We start from the raw sequence: 19,686 nt of genomic DNA on the forward strand, positions 1-19,686 counted from the left end.
GGAGAATGCCGCCGATGCCACCGGAAGTCCCCAAACCGTTCCCCAGCTGTTCCCCAGCAGCCAATTTTGAAGGACGATTCAAAATCATCCTTCAAAATTGGCTGCTGGGGAACGGCTGGGGAATGGTTTGGGGATTCCCGGCAGCATCGACGGCATTCTCCCGTGCACCATCAAACATTTCCTCTCCGTTCCATTCCATCCCGTTCCGTTCCATCCCCATTCCTCCAGGTGCCATGCAATAAGCTCCTTTGTTTGAAACCAGAAACTGACCCACATCACTATTAAATACCCTCCAACAGGTGAAAATGGGGACATGTGTATCCAAGAATGTGGTCAAAACGAGATACTTTGAGGGTATGTTGTTCTATACCCTTCATTGGTGATAAATGGATATAGTGGATGGTCTACATGACAGATAAACATCACAATCGAATACTGGATGGGTTCAGGGAACCCCCTGTAGCAAGTGGCAGAACCAGGCCCCTAAACATCTAATTCTATCCAGTCTGTTTAAGATGCAACACTGCAGATCCCTTCGGCTGCATATACGTTTCCCTTCCAAACCCAGGCAAGGAAGATGAACTCCCAAAGTTTGTAAAGCATCTGGGGAAGCAGACTGAAGTCTACAAAAAGCTCATGCCACCAACTTCTTTCTTTCAGTGAGTCTCAAAGGTGATACTGATCCTACAGACTAAGATGGCTATATCTTTGAATTCTCCCAAAGTTTGTATACAGGCTGAGCTTCCCTTATCCAAAATGCTTGGGACCAGAAGAGCTTTGGATTTCAGAGTTTTCTGGGTTTGGAATATCTGCCTATGCATATTGAGCTCTCTTGGAGATAGGACCCAAGCCTAAACATGAAATTCATTTACGTTTCACATACGCTTTATACACGTCGCCTGAAGGTAACTGTATAATTTTGCAATACAATTTTGCGTACTTTTTAAAATGATATTCTACAATAGTTTTAATACTTTTGTGCATGGTGGGTATGCTGAACCTCTCGAAAGCAAAGGTGTTACTCTCTCATGCTCTCAGACACCCATGTGGACGATTTTGGATTTTGAAATGTTTCACACTGATATTTTAAAGGGGTGATAAATGGGTGGGTGTTTCAGGGCCAAAAATAGGGAGATCCCAGGGGTACACACACCCCGCAGATGGCATTATGCCCACCTCTGTTCTATCCATCTATTCTGGCCTAACCTGATAGGTGCAGCTATTGCCAGATGGAGAAGAGCGTAATGTAGCTATGGTTGTTAAATGAGAGGCGCTTGTCAGAGGTAGAAGGTGGCAGCTGTAATTGAATGCCTCCCAACATGGCTGAACACAGAGGGATTTAAATGCTGATGTTTAAGAGCAAAGCACTTACCCTGAGTTTTTCCGTCCCTAAGCATTGTCCTTTTTGTCAAAGTTGAACTGATCCATCAGGAATCTCCGTGTGTGTGTGTGTGTGTGTGTGTGTGTGCATGCACCATCAGGAATCTCCACATATATGTGTGTGTATATGTGCCATCAGGAATTTCCATATATGTGTGTGTATGTATATGTGCCATTAGGAATCTCCATATATGTGTGTGTGTGTATATGTGCCATTAGGAATCTCCATATATATGTGTGTATGTATATGTGGCATTAGGAATCTCCATGTATGTGTGTGTGTATATATGTGCCATTAGGAATCTCCATATATATGTGTGTATGTATATGTGCCATTAGGAATCTCCATGTATGTGTGTGTGTATATATGTGCCATTAGGAATCTCCATATATATGTGTGTATGTATATGTGCCATTAGGAATCTCCATGTATGTGTGTGTGTGTATATGTGCCATTAGGAATTTCCATATATATGTGTGTATGTATATGTGCCATTAGGAATCTCCATATATGTGTGTGTGCATATATGTGCCATTAGGAATCTCCATGTATGTGTGTGTGTATATATGTGCCATTAGGAATCTCCATATATATGTGTGTATGTATATGTGCCATTAGGAATCTCCATATATGTGTGTGTGTGTATATGTGCCATTAGGAATCTCCATATATATGTGTGTATGTATATGTGCCATTAGGAATCTCCATATATATCTGTGTATGTATTTGTGCCATTAGGAATCTCCACATATATATATATATATATATATATATATATATATGGAGATTCCTAATGAATCATTTCAACTTTGGCAAACTCAAGGAGATGAAAACCCAAGGTGTTTTTTGGTCTTTTGGTATACATTTTGGTTTGTGTGTGTGTATGGTATATATGTGGTATTATGTAGTATATATTTGGTATAATCCTATTATTATTATTATTATTATTATTATTATTATTATTATGTACCTTTGAATAATTTCTGATTTATGGAGACCCTAAGACAACCCTGTCACAGGTTTTCTGGGGCTGAGAGGGTGCCACTTGCCCAAAGTCACCCCATTGGGTTTCCATGGCCAAGTGGAGACTCGAACTCTGGTCTCCAGAGTCCTACTCCGACGCTCAAACCACTACAACACTGGCTCTTCCATACACACACAAACAAGCACAAACACACACCAGAATCTCCTATCACATGGAAGAACAGCAAGCTATCTGGAGTTATGCTTTCCTTGTTCCTCTCAGGAACAAAGGGTTTTGGCCTTGCATCCGTTCAGTGTGCAAAAGTAGTGTGCAACAAGTAGTTTGCAAAAGGAGTTTGCGTTTTCCCTCTGCGAAACATCGAAAGACACCCTGTTTGGGGAGCTCCTTCCTTAAATCAATATTAAAGCTATAAATAAATCCCTCACTGTTCAAATATCCATAACAAATAAGATGTCTGGCTGTGAAAAGCACGGGGAAATTAATTTGGAGTCACACTTGGAAGGCGCCCGTCAAGGTACACATTTAATTTCTTCCTCCGCCGAAATCGGAATCTCTCTGATATTTATGGAGAGATTATGAGGACTGCAAGGTGGGGTTTAGATCCGTCTCAATGGCAGATAGCAAAAATTTACTCAGCGGGTGGGATCTCATTCCTGGCCACCTGACAATTAAAATAGCTAGTGTTTCATTGCAGCGGAGTTGGATTAGAAATCTCATGCTACTAGGTCTTTCCTTTGGCGGGCAGGAAAACTATGGAAGGAGCAAAATTTATGGGTCAGACGGATGATAAATATTGTTCTCTTGATTCACCCTCAATCAAATTTAAGGAGTAAATTAAGATCTCATTCCCACTTACAAAAAAAGCGGTTTTCAATCCGAATTGATGGATCGATTCAACAGCGGAGCGTGGTTCCCACTACATTTGCCCCAATCACATTTTTCCCCCTGTGGTTCACATTCACGAATGAATCGGTTCAAAATGGACCCACTCCAGCCGTCCGAAGGGCAAATTTAAATCAATTCCGATCCACATGTGGTTCATGCTTGTGCCGGATCGATTTATCCAATAAGACACGGGTTAAATGGGTCTAGCACATACCCCCCCTCGCCGTATCACTTCAGTGATTCGGTTCAAGTGGGAACCAGGGTCCTTTGAACCAGTTCAAACTAATTTGCGATCCGGTTTAAAAGATAGTGGGAATCAGGCCTAGGAGTGTCTAACTTGGAGCCCTTCTGATATCGCTGGACTATATCTCCTATCAGCTAGTACATCTTTGTTGCTGTTGTTGTTGTGTGCCTTCCAGTCATTTCCGACCTATGGCAACCCTAAGGCGAACATGTCATAGGGTTTTCTTGGCAAGATTTGTTTAGAGGAGCTTTGCCATTGCCTTCCCCTGAGGCTGAGAGTGTGTGACTCATCCAAGTGGGTTTTATGGCTGAGCTGGGAATCAAACCCTGGTCTTCAGAGTTGTAGCCCTGCACTCCAACCACTAGGCCATACTATCTGGAGAGCCACAAATGGTAAATCCCTGCCGTGGATACCAGGCTTAACCCCAACGTAAGTAGACCTATTAAGTTAACAACATTTAGCTGTGTATTCCTGCATGGCAAGGGGTTGACTAGATGCCTCTTGTTGTTCCTTCCAGTTCTGTGGTTCTATAAATAAGTGCTTCTTTGCCATCCAGCAATTGAAAGAATAGGTGTGCTTTTGCTGGAGCTAACAACTGGATTGGAATCAATATGCGGAAAGGGAATATTTGTATCAATGCATTTACCCCAATGTAGATTTGGAGTTGGCTATGCTAAACTGTGAAGAGATAGCATGGTGTAGTGGTTTGGGTGTTGGACTACAGTTCTGGAGACCAGGGTTCGAATCCCCGCTTGGTCAGAGAAACCCAATGGGTGACCTGGGTCAAGCCTCACTCTCTCAGCCTCGAACCTGATTAAATCTTGCCAAGAAAACCCTATGATAGGGTAGCCTTTTGGTCATCCTAAATAAAAAACAACTTGATGGTGCACAAAAACAACATAGTAAATTGCATTGGAAGCCATCAAGCTTTTGTGGCCAGAAAACACGTAACGTTACTGTTTATAGCCACAGGCCTCTACAGTACTACAAAATTAAGAATGCAAATACAAACACAAACTAGCATAACGTGTCATTGCTATTCCTCTAATAACAGACATCCCCAAAGGCACAGCGATGCGCAGCCTCCAATATTTCAAAGATTAAAAACTGGGACATGAGTTATTAATGAGGAAGAATGCACAGACTAGGAGAGTTTGCAGCAGTATGCTTTTGCCTGGATCAACAGGGAAGTGCAAGATGCCAACCCTATGCTCCTCTCCCTCTTTTGCTGAGTTAACTGAGTGCAAACTATTATTATTATTGTTGTTGTTGTTGTTGTTGTTGTTGTTGTTCCCAAATTTTAATTTTCTAGGAATTCCATATGCAAACCATCCAGACAATAGTCTCCCCCTTGTTGCTGTTTTCTCAGCGGCTGGATTCAGACAGGCGGCTTCTTTCATGGAAGGTAATATAGAGCCATCATTACAAGTAGCCACTGACAGCCATATCCCCCATGGATTTGCCTAATCCCTTCTTAAAGCCGCCTAAGATTCTGAACATCCCCGCATCTTGTTGTAATGAGTTTAACTATGCACCGGGTGAAGGGATGCTTCCCTTTCTCTGTCCTGAATCCCCCAACATTAAGCATCATTTGGGCGACTCCAGGTTGTCAGATTAAAAGGAAGGGAGGGAAACCATTTCTTCTCCAAAGTGAATTTTATATAGCTTTATGACGCTCTCCTTGTTGTTGGTGTGTGCCTTCAAGCCATTTCCAACTTGTGGCAACCCTAAAGTAAAATCCATCACGGGATTTTCTTGGCAAGATTTGCTCAGAGGAGGTTTGCCATTCCCACCCTCTGAGGCTGAGAGAGTGTGACATGCCCAGGGTCACCCAGCGGGTTTCATGGCCGAGCGGTGAATCGAACCCTGGTCTCCAGAGTCATAGTCAAGATTTGTCACAAGGCAGTTTGCCATTCCCTTCCTCCAGGTTCAAATCCACGCTCAGCCATCGAAACCCACTGGATGCCTGGGTCAAACTGCACTCTCTCAGCCTCAGATCAATGCAAATCTGAACAGATATTGCCAGCCTTTCGGTTGCCATAATGACTTGAAGGCAACATACGGTAGTAAATTGCGGTGGAAACACAGCAAGATCTTAGGGCCTTATTGGAGAGTGTGACTCGCCCAAGATCACCTAGTGGGTTTCATGCCTGAGCTGGGATCGAACCCGGATCTTCCAGCGTCCCAGTCCAACACTCAAACCACCACACCATATTGGCTCTCCTTCAAGGGGCATCCCTTCCCAAAGTGTGGCCAACTCTCTTCACTCCTTCCCTGCATGACTTTGGCAGAGGTCACCTTGCACCGCGTGCCGTCAAGGCCACTTTCCTGCAGTCTCTCCGAACACAAACAAAGCCACCTATTGGTATTTGCGGAGGCAAAGCTTGGCTTTTCTAAACAGCGTTTGCGAAGGAATGGAAAGCAAACAAAGCCTCCTGTGAGGACCCCAGTGAGCCAGCTGCTGTACACATGTAGCCCCAGGCCAGCGCACGGTGGTGTGTTCTGAACAGCTGCCGTCTCCTTATCGCCGTTTATACAGTCACAGGCCCCAAACGTCTTCTCAGATCCTGTGTTCTCCCTGGGAAAAAAAACCTCCCTTCCTTGGCTGAGCTTGGAGCTCCACCACCCTCAGAGGTGATGGATTAAGGAGATAACTTTGTTTCTATCGACTTTGGCTTTGTGTTTCCTGGCCGTCAAAACTTCCTGCCAAAGAAAACACAGGATTACAGAAAATGCTGGGCCGACCGGTGGACAAAGCCAGGGGACAACGCTGGAGCAGAGCCAGCCACACGTAGCTGAAGGGGAAGCCACTGGTAGCATGCCAAGCGATCAATGTGCCGGGAGAATGTAGTCATTGCAACTTCTTTTTGGAGTGGATAGAGTATCTTTCTTGTTACCGATTACCTCCATGCACAGGAGCCCTGAAGGGAACTGAATTTTCAATTTGGCCTCTAGACTGGGCTGATATTTTAGCCCTAACTACCTTAAAGCCACCACGAGATCCCAGCTGATTTTGGAAACTAAGCAGGATCAGTTCTAGTTAGTATTTGGAAGGGAGATCACAAATGAATACCAGGTTTGTGTTAGACTAGGACTTTGGAGACCAGGGATCAAATCCTCACTCCCCAAGTCCTAGTCCCAGAAACCTTGTGATAGGATTACCTTAGGGTCGCCATAAGTCAGAAATGACTTGAAGGCACACAACAGCAACAGCAACCGCAAAGCAAACGAATGAGGATGAACAACAGGTTCAAGAGCCAAATTCAAAGACACAACCAGATTCATTTAGTATCTCGTGATTACAATGCAATGGGCAGTTAATAGAGATTGCTTGGTAATTTTAACCCGATCTTATTATTATTCCCTTCATGTGCCAGAGACCAGCATTAAATTTGTGCCCAATGGGTAAAATGGTTTCTTTCTCTCCTGGAAATTCATCAGGGATTGGCAGTGAATTATCTGGGGGATTGGCATGGATCTATGGGCCAACGCATAGTGATTTGAGTGCTAGGCTATGACTCTGGACACCAGGGTTCAACTCCCAGTTCAACCATGAAACCCACTGGGTGACCTTAGGCAAGTCACACTCTCTCAGCCACAAGGGAAGGCAATGGCATACCTCCTCCAAAGAAATATTGCCAAGAAAAGTCCATGATCATTTTGTCTTAGGGTCGTCACAAGTCGGAAAACAACAATATGGACCACCACTCTGAATAGCGTTGAAGTACAACAGTAGAAGGCCCAGACTTCCCATCTTCCTTGAGTGAGAGGTCAACGTAATATAACTCAACCCCCAATGGCTCCTCCCTTCTTCCCATAAGTGTATGTGCATCATTATTTTGAATAACCCATAGTGAGACTTACCTCGGCATGAATCTCTCTGCTCCTCATAGCCAGCGCTACACACACATTTCCCAATGGGCACCAGCCATTCCCCTTCAGCACTGCAGTACATTTTGGGGGTGTCTCTTTCCTCCGCATGCCCTACACACTCGCCCCGGACCTCCACAAGCGAGGAGGAATCTGCGCCAGTCACCGCCTCCGAGAACGAAGCCAAGTTCCTCACCATGGCCGGGCACTTCTTGTAGTAGACACGGACGGAGACAATGGCAATACAGGCTCCAATGTCTTGGAAGGCCAGATAGAAACCTCGCTTGGTCAGTGGTCCCACGCCTCGCACCTCCGTGTTCAGTTTGAGCCGCCGGACGCCCAGGTCCACATTGGTGAAACTCTCGTCAGCCGCGATGGTGTCGATTTTCACAAACTGGCTCTCCCGGGTGGTGCTGCCCAGGTCGCGGTCGGACTGGAGGTAGTAGAGGTTGAACGTTTCCTTGCACGTGCCCAGCACCCCTGGCATACTGTTGCAGTCCCTTAGGGTGAATCGGATCTCCACATAAACCCGATGTGCCCCATGCCTTTGTACCCAACTAGTCCGCAGCCAGTTGTTCTGGTTTGGGGACATGACGTTGCACACTTGGTAGGTGTGGATCGGGTTGAAAAATTCATCCATTTCATTGATGGAGTCCCACTGGCAAGACAACAAGTGAACGGAGTTAGAGCTGTAAAATCACCTGAATGCCACCTCTAATTTAATGACATATGTTTATTCATATAAAGTGACCTGGGGCAAGTCATACTCTCTCAGCCTCAGAGGATGGCAATGGCAAAACCTCTCGGAAGAAACGTGCCAAGAAATTCCTACGATAGGCTTGTCTAAGGGTCACCATAAGTTGTAAACTACTTGAATACACACAAAACCAACAAACATTCATTCATTATATGCTGTCTAAAAATCCATAGCTCCCTATATGAGACTACCTAATTGTTAAGATCTCAAGGAGAAGGCTTACAGTAAACCCTAAGCCCACTGACTCCCAGCCCAGAGAGTGAGACTGCTCCAGGTTCTAGTCCAAATTTAAAGGCGTTGAATCTATTTAGCGGGTATAGTTCAGCCACAGAGGTAGCTCCTATAAAGTTTAGATGGAAACTCAGCACATACTTATTGCCCCGCAGTCTGTTTCAAGATCACGCCAAGGATTCCAGCTCTGCACTGACTTGACACTGGGCTTCGTTCACATTCTGGGGATGACCTGCTCTTCATTACAGGCAACACAATCCGCCACAGCCACAGCTGCTGAGATTGTGAGGCTGGAGGAGGGAGGAACCATCCTTCTCTCTCTTGCATGCAAGAGTGATCCTGCAAAAAAAGTGCCAGGAAAAGAGGGCACTGAGGCCAAGGACTGTGCCAATTCTCCTTCAGAGAGATTTTTCCCCCCAGCACATTTATAAGTGACAGGAGAGATGCAGGAAGGCAAAACAAAGAGCAGAGAAGACAAAAGCTGGTGACTTCTGCTGGAGTGGGTCAGTGACCCTTCCTTGGGGTTTCGTCTAGTTTAGACTCTAAACTTTCAATGAATTCTCCAAGGGGCTGAACCTCTTTGAGGGTTAGGGTTCAGCATCTGGGAGAATTCCTGTAAAATCTGGACTAGAACCCAGAATGGATTCAGCGCTCCACTGCCACGGACCACTTGTGCAGACCTTCTGGAGCCAGGCCAACCACTAGACCAAGTAAGGTAGTTATCCCAGGCAACAGAGTCTGAAAGATCATAGAATCATAGAGTTGGAAGAGACCCCAAGGGCCATCCAGTCCAACTTCATCCTGCCATGCAGGAAATCTCAATCAAAGCATCCCTGACAGATGGCCATCCAGCCTCTGTTTAAAGACCTCCAAGGAAGGGGACTCCACTACACTCCAAGGGAGCATTTTCCACTGTCGAACAGCTCTTACTGTCAGGATGTTCCTCCTAATGTTGAGGCAGAATCTCTTTTCCTGTAGCTTGTATCCACTGCTCTGTCCTATTCTCTGGAGCAGCAGAAAACAAGCTTGCTCCATCCTCAATATGGCATCCCTTCAAATACTTAAACAGGGCTATCATATCACCTCTTAACTGTCTCTTATCCAGGCGAAACATCCCCAGCTCCCTAAGTCTCTCCTCATAAGGCTTTTTGGTTTCCAGAACCTTCACCATTTTGGTCACCCTCTATGGACACGTCCCAGATGGGATAGGATGTGGGAGGAAAACCAGGTAACAATTACTCACTCCTAGTGATTCAGACTGTCTTGCTGCACCAGGACGACGTTTTGGAGAAATAATTCCTCCCTCTTAAGATTTCACATCATTGGTCAAATGAGGCAAGGACCACTTTCTCCTTGTCCAATCTTAGGTTTCCACCAACTGCACAAAATGTCTTGGTGGTTGTCCCAGTGTGAAATAAACCCAGCGCAAAGACTGAGTGCATCCGCGCAAATTAAAATTAATTAAGCTATATAGATAGATATAGACGTAGATGATATAGATATAGACCTCGTGGATGTAGATCTTTGAGACTAATTGAATGAAAGAATTTGGAAGCATGAGCTTTTGTAGACCTAAGTCTACATCCTCAGATGCATTTGATCTGGATATATATTATATCTACAGTAGGTATAATGTTTTCAAGCTGTGGATAGTTGAATCCATGGATAAAGTATCCATGGATAAGGAGGTCTGACTGTATGCTGAATGTTGTTCAGAGCCCTTTAAAGACATTGTCCCTAGTTTTAAAAATACTAATGTTAAATTGTTAATAGTTAATGTTTTTAACTGATGTTTTAGGGGAGGGAGGGAATAATTGGGATATTGGGTATTGTATGGGTTCATTTTAATTGAAAGCTGCCTCGATTGTCTTTCTGGCAGAGACGGGGTAAAAATAAAGCTATTATTATTATTATTATTATTATTATTATTATTAACTCAGACTTACACTAAAACATGAGGATGTACCCTGCTGCACTCTCTGTCTCTAAATGCTTGGCTTACATGTGATAGAGTGCATCCAGGCAAATAGAAATTCATTCAGCTAAGAAATCCATCACTGAGAATCTGACCTCTGCCATAAACTCAGAACTAAGGTGTTAAAGCCTTGCACACCAAAGAATGAGAAGCCTCAACATTTCCTCTTTGCCGATCAAATACCGAGGGGGTTTATTAGGCATTCTTGGCAACCATCTTAGCACTTGCAAGCAAGTTGTGTGTCTGTATTTCACAAAAAGTGCCCAGATGATTTCTTTTACATTGCTGCTGCCTTGTTTTGAGAAGCAGGATCGGACATCTTGCCTGTGCCTTTTTGATCAATATGCCTGTCCTTCTTTGTGCGCATGCATTTTGCTTCATACAGGGAAATGAAACTACTTTGGTCCAGAAGCAAGGAGCCTTGACCAAAGGAGTCTGTTGTCTCACTTTCGGGCAGGAGATGAAAAACCTTGCAAGGCATGTCAATTTCTCAATGTCTGGACAACGACGAGAAATGTTGAAAACGTTCTTGACATCGTGGTTCAAAAATGAATGGAGAGGCAAGATGAATTCTCTCGCACGCTCCGTGGGCTTGATCATTTTGCACTACAGAAAAAAAAGATCCCAGTTGTTGAATGTCCCGAAGTGTCAAAAAGGAATTATTGTGTGGATTAAAAATGCATGGGTGTTTTGTGCAAAAATCTAGGGTTTCGCACAAAAAATGAGTTACCTGAGCAAAAAAACAACAACAAAGAACAAGAAAACAACAACAAGAAAAGAGATTCCACCTCAACATTAAGAATAATGTATTGACAGTAAGAGCTGTTCGACGGTGGAAGATACTCCCTTGGAGTGTCATGGAGTCTCCTTCTTTGGAGGTTTATAAGCAGAGGCTGGATGGCCATCTGTCAGGAATGCTTTGATTGTGAGTTCCTGCATAGCAGAAGGAGGTTAGACTCGGATGGCTCTTGGGGTCTCTTCCAGATATATGATTCTAGGAGTCTGTGAAATAGAAAGTCTAGTATCCTGTAAGAAGGTTATAGTATTATAAGCTAGGCCTATGGCATCGTACTGCTTTGTATCCACAGGTATGTTTGTGGAACAATTGGCACAACTAAAAATGCCCCTTGCATGCTAGGCTGTTAGAAGGCTACATTTTGCCCACCTTATAAGCCTTCTAAAGCTTTATTACCACCTACAGATAAATCAGTGAGCAATCCGAATCGATGGATCGATTCAACAGCGGAGCGTGCTTCCCACTACATTTGCCCCGGTCACAGTTTTTTCCTCTAAAATAATCCACTTGTGGTTCACATTCATGCATGAATCAATTCAAAATGGACCCGCTCCAATTGGCCAAAGGGCACATTTAAATCAATTCCGATCCACATCTGGTTCACACTTGCGCAGAATCAATTTATCGAAAAAGACGCGGAAAACATCAGCATCGAAAAGACATGGGTTAAATGGGTCTAGCGCATGGCCCCCCTCTCCGAATCACTTCAGCAATTCGGTTTAAGTGAGAACCTGGGTTGTTTGAATTGGTTCAAACAGATTTGCAATCCGATTTAAAAGGTAGTGGGAATGAGGTTGCAAATTTAGGCCCCATTTACACTATGAAAATAATCAAGGCTGAATCTGGGTTATCTCTTTCGTGTTCACACTCGCCCGAAATGCACTCACCAAAAAACACACTTAACCCGGAATATTCAATACCAATTCCTCCCCCCTTCAATTTCCTGAAAGATCCACCTCAATGTTTATCTATGTCAGTGTGAATACCTTACTGAATCAATTTGGATTGCTCTGTATCATTCAAGGTAATGGAGGCGGCTCCATTTTATGCCAAAAACAATGGAGTGTGTGAATAACAACAGGGTCAAAATGACACTGGGAGTTTTGGGAACCCAAAACGTAATGGGAACAATGATCCGGGTATGCATCAGCATGGCGATCCGCATATATATATCCTTATCTCCCTACCTAAGAGTAAGGCCTGTTACAAACGGGCATAAAGTACGGACTGGGTCTGTATTAGGGTTAGAAAGGGGCGTCCCTTCCGGACACCCCTAACCCTAATACGGACCCAGTCCGTACAAATGGCGGCGCCCGTTCCACATGGAGGCCACCATCTTTACGTAGCGGACGCGCTGCCTCCGCACGTCGTGTGGCGCATATGACGCTCCAAGTGTGCCATTGGTGCCTCACGGCGTCATATCCGCGCCGTAAAGAGAAGTGCCATTTTGGTGCTTCTTATTTGCAGCGCAGAGGAGCCCCAAGGTTTGGCTGCTGCGGCTCCTCCGTGCTGCAACCGGCAGTGGTGCGAGACCGCCCCTTCTGGGCGGTCTGTAATGCGCCATAGCCTCATTGAGCTCAATAGGACTCCGATCTGAACCAACACAGTAAGGGCTGGCAATTGATCGGTGAGATTCGTTGAGCAAAAATGTCACATTCGTTTAAAGAGGTTCCTCTCGGTGTACTAAAAAAGCACTACACTGGGAATCCCTGGGTAGGTTCCCATTTCAGCTTTAAATGTCACAGCTTGTTCCTGTCACTGGTTGTGATTGTTTAAATAATAATAATAATAATAATAATAATAATAATGGAACGGCTTTCCTCTCTTTGCATGTCATTGAGATAAGGTCCCCTAGCAAGATGAAAATGAGGACATCATAATTAATGCGGCAGGCGAGCGGGTTTGATTACATCTGTATTCAGGCCGTTGCTAACCGTTTAAATTAAAGTCAACACAAGATTTTTAATTTTTTTTAACCATAAAAAAATAGCCAGATTATAAAAGGATAAAGATGCAAATAATAGATATGGATGTGGCTTAAGCTTGGCCCACATGGCGAGAGAAAGGAAGGAAAAGGAGAGAGAGAAAGGGTTGGGAAAGTGAGCCTTTTTTGGAGTTTTGACGTCCAGGATTTTCCCAGAGAATGCAAGGTCAGGATGCTGCATTTGTTAAGCACTGAGTAATACTTTTACTATTACTTAGGGATCTGGCTGTGTTTACCCTGGAGAATCAAAGACCGAGAGGTGCCATGATAGCCACCCGAAACCCCTTCAAACACCTACAAATTGAAAGCATGAAGGAACGAGATGAAAACGTGTTAAACGTAGCAACGGTTCAAACCGTTTTAGAAATGGCAACTGTTTAACGTCATGTACATAGACTATTGGACATTAATTAATAACAAAGGCTATAATAAAAAATCCACTTTTTGGCTTGGTGCAGGAAAGAAACCAATACTGGGTTTCAAAGGGGAGGGTATTCTACAGTTCAAGGTGCCAAAGCAAAGAAGACCCTGTTGATGTCTATTTACTGCCCCCATTTTTGCAGCAGAATTAAATTCATTGTCGTTGATAGAATCATAGAGTTGGAAGAGACCCCAAGGGCCCTGATCCAGTCCAACCCCATTCTGCCATGCAGGAACTCTCAATCAAAGCATCCTCGACAGATGGCCATCCAGCCTCTGGTTAAAGACCTCCAAAGAAGGTTTTCAAACACTAGCTAACCATCACTAGCGGTAGGACACATCAAGTGCCTTCAGGTTGTTTCTGGCTTATGGCGAATCGAACATGAACATATATCATGGTTTCGATTGCACACCGCCTTGAGATTCTTTGATAAAGGGATTAGAAGGGTTCTTTGACTCCATAAATCTTGTCCATGAATTATGACAGTTACATGTGGATTTTAGATTTAGATTTCATGCATGGCAGAAGGGGGTTGGACTGGATGGCCCTTGTGGTCTCTTCCAACTCCATGATTCTATGATTCTATGATTTATGATGTCTGTAAAGCACCATGTAGATTTATGGCACTTCTCTCCACTTTTCCCCTTTGTCCTCAGTTGCTACACACTGTTCTATCCTTCCCACCTTTTCAAATACTAGCTTGTGGTAGGATTACGGTTGTATATTGTGAGACACAAGGACCAGAACCTTGTCCATGCCTGCGTCTCCCGGTCGAAGCAGCTCATGTTCACATTAGTTCCCCATTTGCATCAGTATAGTGGTGCATACAGTACAATTATGCATGGACACACATATTTATGGAGACACATGGGGGCACATAGATATGGATGTGCATGGGATGTGTGTGTCTTTGCCCATGCTGTTGTGCATCTGGTCGCACGTGCATTCAGTGGTGTAACACGGCCATTCAACCCAATGGTTGCATTGCACAGTCTGCATATGGAGACTGGCACTACAGAATGCCCGTCTTGGCCCTAATGGTAGTCTAGGTAGAGATTTTGTGTAATACCACATCTCCATGTTTTGACGTTACTTACCCCATGGGAAGGGTAGGTGAGCCAGCCCCAGTCGCCGATAACTGTGGATGTGTCCAGCAAATTCACTGTAAAAACACATGAGAAAAATGTTCATTAAACAGCCAGAGAGGGAAAGGGAACCGTTTTCTTCTTACATCTCATAGACCTTTTCCCTAATGGTTGGCTTTGATGCCCCTATAGATGTTCAAAGAGAGAGAGATGCATTTGTGATGATGTTTCTCCTGCCCCCTACAGTCTAATATTGCTTGACTACATATGTTCTAGTTTTCATCTATGAACTGTTGGAGGTTATATTGTTCCTTAACTAAACAAACATTGGCACATGAAATGTAACGACAGCCCGAAATGTCGGAAGAAGCCAAAGGATTCTGCTGGATGGAGCCACGGCAGTTAAAGTAGTGCCAAACTGCTTTATTTCTTCAGTATGGATGCACCCTAAATGGCAATCATGAATAAGGAATGCTTAAAATTATTAATCTGTAGCTATTTCCTCCTGTCTCACATAGAGCCAGCATGGCATAGTGGTTCGAGTGTTGGACTATAACTCTGGGGACCAAGGTTCGAATCCCCGTTTGGCCATGAAACCCACTGGGTGCGCTTGAGCAAGTCATACACTTTCAGCAAACCTCCTCTGAACAAGAAAACCCCAAGATAGTTTCATCTAGAGTTCCATAAATTGAAAATGACTTGAAAGTGCATGACAACAATAGTTTCCTATTCACGATTGCTATTTAGTCACAGTTGTGACGCTATTGCCATGACCAGAACATGACTCAAAGTTTCCAGTTTCCAAAGGCAGCGCATCACAATCCTCCAAACAGATGGATAAAGATGTGAAGTCGAAGGCTTTCATGGCCGGCATCCATAGATTTTTGTGGGTTTTTCAGGCTATGTGGCCATGTTCTAGAAGAGTTTTATTCCTGACGTTTTGCCAGATTAACATGGAAATCACTCCTCCCTACCCAAGGTCACACAGTGTGTGTGTATGTGTGTGTGTATACACACACACACACACACACACACACACCACTCTCTTCCATGCCAGCATTCTCTGAAGATGCCAGCCACAGATGCTAGTGCAACATCAAGAATAAACTCTTCTAGAACATGGCCACAGAGCCCCCAAAACCCACAAAAAACTATGGATGCCAGCCATGAAAGCCTTCGACTTCCCACAAAAGATCAATAGATTCCATTCTGAAGCACCTCTGATCGATGGACCGCATTAAACTAGACGCAAACACCCCTGGATTGGAAGCAAAGACAGACCCAGGGCTACTCCCAAAGTACGCATATGTTGGGGAGGTTTCCCCCCAATGTGTATGAAATTCCACCCATAACAATGTGTCCCCATTCCCTGCAATCTTGCCTTTCCAGAAGCTCAGTCGAGGCCTTGATATTTGTTTCGCACTTCCCGCGGGATTTAATCCAGGTTTGAAGTCGGCGCACGAAAGCCAAGGTAATTATGCCCCGTGGTGCACCGCTATGACACCGGCCCCCGCTCCTCTCTGCTCCCCCGATTGAAGCAGGAGGACACCATCTCCCAAGTGGAGACCACACGGGGCAGAAGGGACGGTGGGGGGGAAATTCAAAGTCACCTGCTCCAAAGTCTTGCATCTCCGGGGAGTCCTGCTTAAGTTAATGAGGAAGTCCAGGCCAATCTTCCTCTCCGTGCCATGGAAACAAAACACTTTGGAACACTCTCCCGCACAGCTTCTTTAATCCGGCCAACTCTCTGCGTCTGCAATTCTGCATTTGCGCGTCGCTAAGTGGGGCGGACAAGGGCCTAAAAGCCCAAGTCCCATTACTTAACAGTTGGAAGTGTTCAAAGACAGCCATGTTAGTCTGGAAAATCAGTATGCAATGGGAGACTCACTGAAAGGGAGACGTTGGGAGCATGAGCTCTCATAGGTCCGAAACACACTGCAGAAGTAATCCAGTTGGAGACCACTTTCACTGCCCTGGTTTAAGGAGCTGGGTACGTTTAGCTTGGAAAAGAGAAAGTTAAGGGGTGACATGATAGCCATGTTTGAACGATTGAATGGATGCCATCTTGAGGCTGGAGCAAGCTTGTTTTCTGCTGCTCCAGAGACTAGGACACAGACTTAACATACCATATCTATTCGACTATAAGTCGACCTCATGTATAAGTTGAGGGCATGTTTTGGGGCCAAGCCTATGGATTTTGCTATGACCCGTGGATGAATGAATGAATGAATGAAAGTTTATTTCTAGACCGCTATTCCTTAGAGATCATAGCGGTTTACAAAATTTAACATCAAAAGACAATACAAAGTGAAAGCCCATAAGTCGAGGGTAAAACTTAGGGGCATATAGCAAAGGATCTAAAAGATGAAGCAAAGCAAAACAATACAATAGGACTTACAAAATTACAACAGACATAACTCTTTGTGCTCACTCTTAAGGCTGGATGGATGAGAGAATAGAGAAGGTCAGTGCTTCCAGGACAGATATGGTTCCTTCTTTTAAATAAGAGTTAAAATAAAGTACTTACATTGACCCATGGATAAGTTGATACAGGTCTTTTGGGTCAGTTTTGGCCTAAATTTCTAGACTTATACATGAGTAAACACCATCATTTTGAAGTTAAAAGCAGGAGAGCCACATAGGTTGCCTGCAGCATTTGGCAGAGCTGGGCTTCTTTTTGGACCACAGATCCCCAAATCCACTGAACATGTTCACCTGGGGATAACAAGTATTGTAGTCTCTTAAAATAAGGGCGCTTTGCCCTGCCCTGCTCCTGGAAGAAAAGACAGGCGACAATGGCACATCCGAGAGCACAGATTTTATGAACTGTAAAGTATACAGCTTGTTCTGTTTGAACAAATTCCTGGCAGCATTCCCGCTCAAGAGTGTTGCATCATTCAGGGCAAGCTAAACACTGATGGAGGGGAGGGAAAAACCCCTCTGGATTCCTGCCCATTAAGCAGCTAATCTCATATTTAGCTTTCTTTCTAGGGCACTGACACAGAGACGGGGGTCTGCCGTCTCTCCTTAACATTTCATCTGTTCTGCACTGCTTCAGTTCTGGAGAAGATTGTATTCTTCAGTTGTCCAGGTGGAGAGGGAAGAGGACAAAGGCCCTACAGATTTCTTGCACTTGTCCTTTTTAAGAGCTCTAATGCTTCCAATATCTTGCAAAGGATGTTGCATTTTCTTGCAAGGGAGCTTGCATTTTCCACAGCCATAAACAGCAATGTGTGTGTGAGATGCAAGAGTGTCAAGGGAGACATCCACACTGCAGAAATTATCTGGTTTGGCAACACTTTAACTGCCACGGCTCAATGCTACGGAACACTAGGAATGGTAGTTTGCTGTCTACGGATTTTGTGCATTTGTCGTTTCTAAGGACTCTAATGCTTCACATGCCCTCCTTGCAAAGGAAGTTGCCTTTTCCACAGCAATAAACAGCAATGTGCATGTGTGAAATCTATGAGAGCCATAGTTATGGAGGGCCACAGATTAGAACTGCATCTTGGAGTGATACGCATTTGTGTGTGCACATGCTGTTCTATATGAGGGATGCACCATGGTAGCATTATGCCCTTCTTGTATAGAAAGCAACATTGCACAATCCACACAAAGTCAATAGTGTGATGTGGCGAACAAAAAAAAGCCATTGCAGTTCTAGACTGCACTGATAGGACCATAGTGTCCAGATCAAGGGATTATTGTGCTTTGAACAGACCTCAGCTTGAATATTGTGTCCACTTCTGAGCATCAATGTTCAAGAAGGATATTGACAAGCCAGAATGGGTCCATAGAAGGGCAAACAGATCTGAAAACCAGGCCTCATGAGGAATGGCTTAGGGAGCTGGGCAAGGTTGGCATGGAGAAGAGAAGCCTGAGAAGTAACATGATAACCATCTTTAAATATCTGAAGGGATGTCACATAGAAGATGGAGCGAGCAAAGTTTTCTGCTGCTTCAGAAACCAGAACAATGGATTCAAATTGCAAGGAAAACAATTCCACTCAAACGTTAGGAAGAATATCTTTACTGTAACATCTGTTTTACAGTAGAATATAATGCCTCAGAGGATGCTAGACTCTCTGTCTTTGGAGATTTTTAAACAGAAGCCAGATGCCCATCTCTCAGGAATCCATGGCAGGACCTTTCCCCCCACTTTCAGTTCTAAGATTATGAGCATGTCTGGATAATTGTTCTGCAATAGGCAATGTGCAGCAGTCCAGATGTGAATCTCCGTTTCAGCTACCAACATCTGGACATGGCTGTTGCACAGTGCCAAAATAACCACTTTGGAAGAAGTACAACTTGATTTTGCTCTTTCATATAAAAAGGTAAAGGTAGTCCCTAGACATGAATGTCCAGTCATAAGCAACTGTAGGGAGTGGTGCCCATCTCCATTACTAAGCCGAAGAGCCAACGTTATCCAAAGACAAATCCAGTGATCATGTGACCAGCATGACTGTACCGAACACTACTACCTTCCCAACAAAGTGGTATTTATAGTTTGTTCGTGGGTTTGGCTATGTGGCCATGTTCTAGAAGGGTTTATTCCTGACATTTCACCAGCATCTGTGGCTGGCATCTTCAGTGGCACCTATTTATCTACTTTCATTTGCATGGTTTTGAACTGCTAGGTTGGCAGAAGCTGCGACTAGCTACAGGAACTCATCCCATCATGCAGAATTCAGGCCTGAAACTGCCAACCTTCCAGTTGTCAGAATTAGCATCTTAACCACTAAGTCACTGCATCCCTTTTCTTTTATATAAGGGACACCATTTTACTACACCATTGTATTTAATGGGCCTTGAGTTTCCATGGATTTTGTTATCCATGGGAGGTCCTGGAACCAAAACCCAGTGGATACCAAGGGCCCTCTGTATTTGGATATCAATGAGCGCACATAATAAATAGCCTAAAAGAGTCAACCTGTTTACTGTGGCTGGCATCTGCAGATAATGTTAGCGCAACGTCAGGAATAAACTCTTCTAGAACATGGCCACATCCCACAAAAAAACTATGGATGCCAGCCATGAAAACCTTCAACTTCACTTCTCAATCCCTCTGTGTAA

At 44.3% G+C, this 19,686-nt stretch overlaps 1 protein-coding gene across 1 annotated transcript in view; it reads right to left on the reverse strand.

The window, feature by feature from the left end:
• The window catches only part of LOC149307763 (ephrin type-A receptor 8-like), a 62,499-nt gene that overhangs the window by 26,986 nt on the left and 15,827 nt on the right, over positions 1-19,686 (reverse strand). Inside the window, exons 2-3 of the mRNA XM_089534396.1 lie at positions 14,627-14,691; positions 7,360-8,023 (exon numbers count right to left, since the gene is read on the reverse strand). Coding sequence (XP_089390522.1) covers positions 7,360-8,005 — 646 coding nt within the window. The 5' untranslated portion in view covers positions 8,006-8,023; positions 14,627-14,691. The remainder of the gene's footprint in view (positions 1-7,359; positions 8,024-14,626; positions 14,692-19,686) is intronic.

The sequence above is a fragment of the Sceloporus occidentalis genome, unplaced genomic scaffold (genome assembly GCF_023333645.1).
Source record: "Sceloporus occidentalis isolate IW3139 unplaced genomic scaffold, rSceOcc1.0.p SCAF_8, whole genome shotgun sequence".
NCBI lineage: Eukaryota > Metazoa > Chordata > Lepidosauria > Squamata > Phrynosomatidae > Sceloporus > Sceloporus occidentalis.